Genomic DNA, 10,644 nt, shown 5'->3' on the forward strand with positions numbered 1-10,644 from the left:
GCCGGATGAGGCCTGTGGCCTTACTCTGGCCGGTTTATGCTTCCCTAATGCCTGTCTCCTTTCTTTGAAGACAGATCTTAGTTAAGCACACACTACATACCGATGTTACTGTTATCTTCATTAACCAGGGCACTAACCAGTATAGTACCCCTTACACACCTGTCATCTTTTAATTAGTTTCTCTACACTTCATGAATACCAATTTTAAGAACTTTTTCCTTTTAAATTTAAGCTTGTTCTTTAACAATTTCATACATGCAGCATGGTTATACTCTCTCTTATCTCCCCTTCATCCCTAGGAGCCCTCTTTTCATCCCTAGAAGTCTTTTTCTAAGACTGATAGCCTTTTTAGTGTTTTGTGACCCACCCAGTTCAACCAGGGTCTTTTGTGCAACCATACTTGGTAGTTTTCATTAGGTAGGCTTGCTAGTAGGTAGGCAAGTGAAGGCAATAACTTCCTGTCTGCCAGAATCGACCTACAGCTAATGGGTAATCCTTGAGTCGCAGGACTCCGTGAACCTGTTCCCTACCAATGCTTGACTATTGGTGATCTCATTTTTTAATAAACCTAGTGTAATAAACAACAACTGTGGAAGTTTGTGATTGTAATTTTCTTCTTCTCCTAAATATGGTACAGATGTCTTTTGTCTCTTATATTCCTTGTGGCCCCTTTGCTATAAAACTCCTTGAGCATTGCAAGAAATAGGTATCAAGAGATAAATATCTGTGTAGGGCTGAGCAGTCAATCATCACTTACAGTCAACATCGTGAGAATTCAAAGCCTCTGGCTTCAATGTCACTCACTAGGAAGAGAGACTTTCTGATGAAAGTAAAGGTACATTTGTCTGTAAACATTAGTATTTAGTAGTCATTTTTATACTGTACCTGTTTAACTAGACAGCAATATTAAATTCCTGCCTAGGCCCTGGGACCTCCCCAGTCATGCATTTTTAGCAGCTTTATAGTACCAAGCACAGGATTCCTCTGGTACAGCAGCCCTCAACTTCAACCAGAAAGTAATTGGTTAGATTTAAAACAGTCAGGCCACTGTTACACAACTATGTTTGTCTGTCTGTCTGTCTGTCTGTCTGTCTATCTATCTGTTTGTTAAGTTGGTATTTTAGTTTATTGGGTTCAATGTTGGATAAGAGCATGGATACAATTCTGTACTCAGCAGCCTGCATTGTATGCTTCAGTTCTATGACAGCCAGCTAGCAGTGGGGGCAGGAGAAGAGCTTCCACCTCAGAAGTTATTATTGAAAGCAATAATTAGTGACCCCCACCCCCAGTAAAACCTTTTAGAGTAGTTCCTAAAGGTAGCATAGTAATATCATATAACCAAATCCTTAAAATTTTCTGGATAAAAATTAGCTTTTATATACAGAGTATCTGAAAGTGATCTTGCGTTTTAAAGGCATTTTAGTTGGTTTATATTCTGCATATTTTTCCTGGAGGAACAGTCAAAACACCTGTTTGGTTTTGTTTGTTTGTTTTTTCCTCCCAGGGACCATAATTTTGACTACTTGGAGTTTCGTCTTTGGATTGGCCTGTGGTCAGCCTTCATGTGTCTTGTCCTGGTGGCCACTGATGCGAGCTTCCTGGTTCAGTACTTCACCCGTTTCACAGAAGAAGGTTTCTCCTCTCTCATCAGCTTCATCTTCATCTATGATGCTTTCAAGAAGATGATCAAGCTAGCAGATTACTATCCCATCAACTCTGACTTCAAAGTGGGTTACAATACTCACTTCTCCTGCGCTTGCCTGCCACCCGACCCAGGTAAGGAAACCTTGGGTCGTGCTTGCCCTGCTGCTCTGTGGAGGAAGCTGTGAACTCCTGTTTGCACAGTTGCAGTACAGTGTTTCTTGAAAGGATCTTACCTGATTTTCTCTGAAGAGTTATAGTACTGAATTTGACATATAAGGTATCTGAGCATGGTATCCAATGAGACAATAACTTCAGGATCACTGGGATGGGAACGAAGCCAGTTCAGTATGTGTGATTACCTCGAACTGCAGTACTTACAAGGAACGGATGTCTACATTATTCTTAGTTTTATGAGGTAATGGGGGGGGCATGTATATAATGAGTCTAAAGATCAGATGAACCCAATTCTCTGAACTTCTAATTCACATTTTACTGTTTCTTGATTGCTATGAGAATCTCTTCCTTTAAATGATGTTTAAGTAGATTATCTTAAACTATAGAAAGAAAAAAGAAATACTAATTCAGTTTTTATAAGTTGAGTCATGGAATTTAAAAAGGAAGTTCAAATTAGAGACATTTAATGGATAAGTGGGACCTTTTAGTTTAATTCTGGTGAGCAATGTCATTAAGGAGGGAAAGGCCAAGGAGAAGCTGAGAAGAAAGGGATGCAGGCAGCCATGTGAACATATATATGTATACATATATGTGCATATACACATATATAAACTAATAAACACATACATGTACTTATACACATATATACTATATACATGTATAATATTTGCATATATACATATGTATATATAAATCTGCTACTAGTATGTGTGTGTATATTTATATACACATATACACATGCATATATTCACATATACACTAGTAGCAGATTTTTATTGTGAAGCAAAAGAGATTAAGGTAACATTTGAGTGAAGTTTGTGATAAGTCATAATTTACTATCCATCTTAATGATTTAATATCCATCTATTCAAACTTAAGTCAATATAAGTTTTTTAATAAATGTGTTCAAAGTCATAAGAAATATTTTTTAGAGTAATCCTCATTAATTTATAGGGCACAAGGCTATGAGGACCCACTCTGAGCAATATGCTCTAGATTGCTATAATACATTATTGGATTGGTGTTTGTATTGTACAATTTAATGACAATAGTATTGTAGATACCATGATCTATAGTAAGCTATAAGTTGGTGTTACTTAAAGTGAAAATTAATATGCATTTCACACTTTTTGAGTTATGCCTAATAGATGGAGTCCAATAGAATCCTGAGGTGGGATTAGCATGAATGTAAAGTATATTCACGGAATATCCACTTTCACGTCTGGATTCTGAGGCTCAGCCTTCTTCTATTCATAGTAAAGTAAATGTGATTGCACTGTAGGCCAGGCACAAAATGCATATGGATGTAAAATTAAAGTTTTTTTTTTTTTGCACCTGTGGGAGGCTGTTGGTGTAACTCATCCTCTGAGGGTCTGAGAATATTGATTTTCATCTGCATGGTGAAGAGAGAAAGTAGCACCTGATGGGTAACTGGCCATAGTACTGATGGGAAGACTGGGTATTTAGGACTTCACAACTGCAACTCTTCTTGTCTAGGTTGAGGGTGATAAACATACATTAATATAAAGCCTATACTTAAGAGCAAGGCAGAGAAATATGATAGAGATTTCAATATTCAGATGAGCATGAGATTTCCACAGTTTTAACAGACTTAAGGTGGTAGTACATGAACTATCTCCTAGATTAAAAAGAGGCTTGTGTAGGACATAGTAGTGTATGCCTATGAGTCAGGGTTCTCTAGAGAAACAGAACTAATATGTTCAATATATATAAATTATATACAATATAATAATATATATATGAGATTTATTACAATTGTCTATATAGTCTAACAATGGCTCTCTACCAATGGAAATCCATGAACCCAGTAGGTATTCAGTCCATGAGGCTACATGTTTCTCCTAATCTTTAATATACACTGAAATCCCAGAACAGTCAGCTCCAATGTCAGTAATGGAATGAACTTAGCAATGAGATCAAGGGCAAACGGGCTGAGAACAAGAGCTTCTTTCTCCCACATCCTGTATAAAGAGGCTGCAAAACTGTGAGTTGACTTGTTACACAAGTCCGAGTGTATAATCATCAAGCTTTTCTAAAAGAAAACAATTGTGCCTCAATGTTTTGTGTTTGTGAAGCTGAATAGGGGCTTTGTCAGTACACTGTCAGGCACAAAAGAAAGATCTGGTCTTAGCCCCATTCCACCTGTGGCTCATAGAAACTTTCATTATTTCTTCTAATTGGATGGTGGAAGACAAGTTCATATAGGACTGAGGAAAGCATCAGTGAATGTGTTCAAGTTGGGGTTGAGGGGGAGACAGTGACAGAGATAGAGAGAGGGAGAGGGAGAGAGAAGAGAAAGAAAAGAAGGATGGGAACAGAGAGACGGGAGGAGATTTTCTTTGAAATTCCCCTTCCAAGGGGGATCTATGAAGAGTTGGCAATAAGGGCTGAGCCGGCTTCACATATGCAGTGCCGGTACAAGCTGCAACATTATAGCTTCCTTTTACCTATGTCCCTTAGGTTCTGTGAAGCCCCAGCCCTGACATCCACAATTCCCCTTCTCTCTAGTAAGCATCAGTATAGCTCTCCTGTTTTAAGTACCAGTTTCCTGATTCTAAATGTATGACTACAGCAAGTTCTTCCTCACCACGTAGCTTGGTCTCACCTTTGTCTATAAAATGTGGTTAATAATAGTACCTTTTAAGAACTATCTTAAAGAAGGCAGATTTGGTGGTGCATGCCTATAACGCAAACCTTGGGAGGCAGAGGCAGGAGGATATAAGTTCCAAGCTAGCTTGGGCTATCTAGTATCAACCTTGTATCAACGTCTCCAATGAATTAATACAGAGAATTATGCTTAGATTGTTTTCTAGAATGTAATGAGTAATTCAATGCTACCTGCTTTGTTACTGTTGCTATTATTCATTACAATTCAATCTTTGGTATGAGTGACAGCACAAAGAAGCCAGAAGCTAGCATGTATCATTTTTCCTTCTCCTCATATACCACTGGGTACTCTGGCTATTCTGCTCCCACATTGTTGGTTACACTTATTTTTGTGGTGGTGGCACTCATGAAATGTACACAGGAACTGTTGATGGTCTAGACCTGTGGAGTGGAAACCTACTTGTGGTTTGGAAAGGGACATATAGATATGTCTTAGTCACTATCCTATTGCTGTGAAGACATGACCATGGCCAAGGAAACTCTCACAAAAGAAAGCTTTTAATTGGGGAGTGGCTTACGGTTTCAGCAGCTCAGTCCATTGCCATATTGGCCAGGAGCATCTTGTCAGGCAACAAGGTGCTGGGGACGTAGCTAAGATACATCCTGATATGAAGGCTGAAAGGACTCTGGACTTGGCTTGGGCTCTTGAAACCTCACATCCCACCCTAAATGACACACTTCCTCCAATAAGGCTACATGTCCTAATCCTTTTCAAATAGTGCCACTCCCATGACTAAACATTCACATATATAAGCCACTCTTATTCAAATCACAAGATATGTGCATTTTTGTTAACAATGTTATATGTTTTCTAAACTCCATCAAGTTAATAACTATAGGCTGGGCATGTTGGAACACACCTTTAATCCCAGTACTTGGGAGCTACAAGCAGCTGAACTTCAGGATGTCAGGGCCAGTCTGATATATGTAGTTACTTCTCGGCCAGCCAGAACTACACTGTGATATCCTACTTTTTAAAAAGGAAGGATGGAGCCGGGCATGGTGGCACATGCCTTTAATCCCAGAACTTGGGAGGCAGAGGCAGGTGAATTTCTGAGTTCGAGGCCAGCCTGGTCTACAGAGTGAGTTCCAGGACAGCCAAGGCTACACAGATAAACCCTGCCTCGAAAAAGAACAAAAGCAAAAAATCAAAACAAAACAAAAAGACAGAAGGAAAATAACAAAAGAATTACATAACTATATAGTTCCTACTCAATTTTATATAGTTCCTGCCCAACTTTCCCGTAGCCTTTATTGCTGTGATAGCAAACTGTGAAGACTCACCATAAACGCCTTACTTCTGAAGAGCAAAATGAAGGAGCGTTAAGGAGAGAGCATCTTAGGGAGAGTTGCACATCTAGCTCAACTAAGATCTCTAAGAACAACACAAGGCTGGTCTTTCATCACAACATGCACTCCTAGTAAAAGAATTCAATCAATGAGTCAATAATATTTAAACTGGCAGGTCGTTTGTTTTTCAACGCTGGGGCAGTATGTAACAACAAGCCAGCGACTGCACAGATGGAGCTGCGATCCTGCAAATTGAGATTTTTACAAAAATGGAAGTATGGGTCAGTAAGAAGACTCTATTCATGTCCACAACACTTTATGGCCTTTTAAAATGTTTTAAATTTTGTTGAATCATATTATATATTATGTACATACATGTATTACGCTTTATTCTTCAAGAATTTCATAATACATAAATAAAATATATTTTGATATCTACAAGTTTCCCTGCCCCTACCCCTTCGAGACTCTCCTACTTAGTCCTTCTGCCAACGTATCATCCTCTTCTTTCTTGAAAATATAACCCATTGAGTACAATTAGTGCTGCACATGTCTGGAAACACATCTGCTGGAGTGTGGGCAACCTACAGAGACCACATCCCAGATGAAAACAGACTTTCCTTCCCTCAGCAGCTAACATCTGCTCATAGATCCTCAGCTATGGTTGGGGATCTTGTGAGCACCTTCCTCATCCACACTAGAGTTTTGACTGGGATAGTCTTGCGTGGGTAGCCACGGCTGCTATATATTGATGTACCTATCAGTGATATCACACATTGTATAGACATACATATTTAGAGGGGAGTTTGACATCGTGACCATTTGGGAAAACAATAACAGTAGGTTTGCCTCTGGCCCCTGTGACTTCCCTGGCCATGGGTTTTTGACTAGGCATGATCTCCTTCCTGTGGGGCAGGCCTCAAACCTAGTCAGAAAGCAGTTGGTTATTCCCAGTAACAGACATGCTACTGTTGCCCTAGTGGTCACATCTTTCCTGGTATGTCTGTATTGTAACATGCAAGGTTCAGTGCTGGGTGAGGTCACTGCTCTCCCTAGCCTGCATCACACCTCTAGGTACGATGAAAGCTGGTTGGCAGGAAAAGACATCTCCATCATTTCTAGACTGCCTTCTCTATGCCCTGCAGTGTCTTCAGAAATAGGTTCGTCCCATCATTGCAACCAAGAACAATAGCAATAATCAGTATTGTGTGAGTGCCTTTGTGGCCTCTCTGACCAATAACTTAGATAACAGTAACCTGTGCCTGCATTGAGATTTTCATTGAATAATCCAGATCTTCTAGGAGCAATGCCGTCTAGACATACAGAATGCCTCTGTTCAAACTCTCTCTCTCTCCCTCCCTCCCTCCCTCCCTCCCTCCCTCCCTCCCTCCTTCCTTTCTTTATTTCTTAAATTTTATTTTGAGTTTTTAAATTTATTATTATTTTGAGACAGGGTTTCTTGGTGTAGCCCTAGCTGTCCAGGTACTCTCTTTGTAGACCAGGCTGACCTTGAACTCAGAGATCTGTGTGCCCCTGCCTCCTAAATTCTGGGATTAAAGGCATGCAAGACTAATGCCTGGCCTTTAAATATTTTTTAAATTAACTTGTGAGCTAGCGTGTTCCCACAAGGTTTCTTCATGAATCTTAGTTTTGCCTAAGTCACCTCTTCCTTCCTCCTTCCCCACATCCCTGTGCACTCATAACACATGTGTTAAATTTTGTCTTTATATAGACAATTCTGTCTCCTTCTTTCCTTCTTGTTCTTTTTTTTTTTTGATAAATAAGAGTGTTTTCACTGTAGGTATATATGTGCACTCTATGTGTACCTAGTGCCCACACAGGTCCTCTGAAATTGCAGTTGCAGACAGTTGTAAGCCACCATGTGATGCTCAGAAACTTGGGTTCTCTGCAAGACCAGCAAGTGCTTTTGACTTCTGAGCCTTAATCTCTCATGGCTCCTTCCTAATACTTCTTGTTCTTGAAAGTTTCTGTAAAATCTCATCACTTTCTGACCGGCATTTTCCTTATGAAGCCTTGTGCCTCTCTTTTAGCTTCTGCTATCGATTGGTAACTCAAAACATAGGTTTTGTTTCACTGAAGAATTAGAAAGGAAAACGAGCCAGGAAGTTTGACCTTCATGTGTTGACACATGGGCTGTATACTAACATTTTCTTTTCTCAGACATGATGCTAATTTATGTAGGGCTAATAGATCTGTTTTCCACCATGCCTTGATGGTTGCCTAGCACAAGTGTGTAAGAAAGAGGGTAATTCAGAAGCCCAGATTGAAGAAAAAAATGGTTAGTTGGAAACAGTTCACCACATCCCAGGTCATTACAAACCTCCCTGTACAGGAAGTCATCAGTAGGCTAAACAAAGACACCACATAGCAGTATGACCATGAGATAGACTAATTAATTATCGCTTTGCTCCATAGTCTGCAAACTGCATTTCTATGCTTGCCTTCAGTCAACATTGAATCAAAATGTCTTTTTTCACAATTCTCATTGTTTTACACGCAAAGCCCCATTCAGTCTTACAGTATTATTTAAAGAGGTTTAAACATTTCCTTCTTTTCTCCGTAAGCTTCTATTGCAAGCTGAGCATGGAGAGCCATGGATAGCCACTGTGCTATTTCAGACCAACAGGAAACACTCGCACCTGTATCTAAGCGAAGAAAAGTGGGTTTGGTTCAGTACATGTGGAGTATGTATTACTCTTCTACTGAGCCTGAAGCCTGAAGAACATTGTGTACTATGCCCATAGTCATGTAGCAAAGGGTTTCCCAGTGTTAGGGGGAAGGTGCTCAGCTCGCCTCAAGAGAATCTATATAATTCTTCCAGAAACGTGAGTGCCAGGATTTTTTAAATTGGAAGCAAACATGGACATCTCCTTAAACTCACTTTCAATTCTCTTCCAAACTTTACCAGGAGTTTACTTCATTGATTTTTAAAAATTATGTTCCTTAAAATGATATGGACTGTGTGCGCTCGCGCACACACACACACACACCACACACCCCTTTCCCCCCACTCTTTTGTTTTTTAATAGAAACCAGTTTTCAGCAGCATGTTCTGACCACCTGTGAGGAAGTATTATATTATAAGAGTGTTAATTATTTTCATATGACCAGAGGTCCAGCTTCATTTGACCCAGACTTTAGAAATACGTTTTTAACTCTAGTCCCTCTGTTCATTTGCATAATGTGGAAAGTTTACGATGCACCCATGCTCAAGGGTGTGTTGATAGTTTAGGAAAGGTTAAAATGAGTTTTCAGACCAGGCGTTGGTTCTTTATCTGGAGGAAAAAGAAGCTTTGCTCAAAATGATAAATAATAAAAGCAAGAAAAATAGCCTCAGGGGACAGACACTGTGTCGCTAACAGACGGGCTATATTTTATTGATTTGTTGTTAACTGTTCCAGAGAGAACGTGCTTAATAATGGATGAGTGATTAAGAGGAGAAAATTCTTCCTCAGACATCGAACGCATCGCTGTCTGTAATCTCTCAGGGTAAAGGATGGCCTTTCTCCCGGTGTGAAAATAGACGACTAAGCCAAGTAACTGAATTAGCTCTGCGCTCCATGTCCTCACCTTGCTTTTAGTCAAGCATGGAGAGGCATCTGAATGCTCGGAAGTAGCTGTCACTAAGACAGGATTCCACTCTTATTTTTTATTTTTTACATAATTTATCTCTTAGCCTAATAGATGGATACCATAATAACATGTGGCCTCTATGGTTCCTTCCAAATCCTGTGGGCCAATGGTGTGGTCAGTATGAGTCTCATAGCCCAGGCATAGAAAATGAGGAAATGCAGTATGATCCTAATTTACCTTTTATGAATGGTGCCATATTAAACGCAATTTCTCTTTTATTGTAGGTCATTCCCCCTTTTTTTTTATGAAGTCAGTTTAAATCATAAAGTAATTGCAAAACTTGAAAGTATAAGTTAGACTGTGCTGTTCCCTGTCCCCGCTCTTGGAATAGTGCTTCATTCACACAGTTGATGTTCTGGTCCTTCCTGGTCATGGTGGCTCCTGCGAAAGCCACACGTACCCAGAATAGCATCCCTCCAGGCTCCCTTCACTGTCTTAACCTGTATTTTAGTAGCTTCTCCGTGATGCTTGTAGAGACTGGAAAGGGGGCAGGAATGGGTTTGAATTAGCACCAGATCTGGAAATATTCTCTAGTGTTGTGTTTATACAAAACATGTATTCGGACAAATTTCTCTGGAATAATGTCTGTGGGACATGGGAATGTGATGATGGGTAGATATGGGGGCGACATTTTTGTGGAAACAGTGACTAAACATATTCCACGTAGTATATCCACTGTAACTCTGCTCTTTAACCAGGAGCACAGTGTCTCAGGCAAAGTTGTGGGAAGAGTGTCTGCAGCAGAAGACAGGCTAAATAACTTGCTAGCCATAGGGAAGCTCAAGCATTGGGCTTGGTCAAAGTACTTAGGAAAATGAAAACAGGAACCAAAAAGCTTAAAAGTCTATATAACATTGTTTTTAGATGAAGAGCTGAGAAAGTGGTAACCCATAGCTGTTTCTCCCAGAACTTTCCTGATTCCATCTGCCATTATCTACAAAAGCTGTTTTTCTAGACTTTGCTTTAACAAGAGAAGTGGTATAATCAAATTATCCAGGACCCTGAAATCAATGACATGCTCCTGTAGCAAGAAGGAGATCTGGCTTCCTCCTCTTCCTCCTCCTCTTCCTCCTCCTCCTCCTTCTCCTCCTCCTCCTCTTCTTCTTCTTCTTCTTCTTCTTCTTCTTCTTCTTCTTCTTCTTCTTCTTCTTCTTCTTCTTCTTCTTCTTCTTCTTCGATTCTTTTTTTATTAGA

General features: G+C 39.8%; 1 protein-coding gene across 11 annotated transcripts in view; it reads left to right on the forward strand.

Annotated features, from left to right (window-relative positions):
• The window catches only part of Slc4a4 (solute carrier family 4 member 4), a 422,068-nt gene that overhangs the window by 343,501 nt on the left and 67,923 nt on the right, over positions 1-10,644 (forward strand). For all 11 annotated transcript variants that reach the window (XM_029477155.1, XM_029477156.1, XM_029477161.1 and 8 more), the window contains one exon: positions 1,505-1,776. In XM_029477155.1, the coding sequence (XP_029333015.1) occupies positions 1,505-1,776 (272 nt within the window). The remainder of the gene's footprint in view (positions 1-1,504; positions 1,777-10,644) is intronic.

This window comes from Mus caroli, chromosome 5 (genome assembly GCF_900094665.2).
Source record: "Mus caroli chromosome 5, CAROLI_EIJ_v1.1, whole genome shotgun sequence".
Classification (NCBI taxonomy): domain Eukaryota; kingdom Metazoa; phylum Chordata; class Mammalia; order Rodentia; family Muridae; genus Mus; species Mus caroli.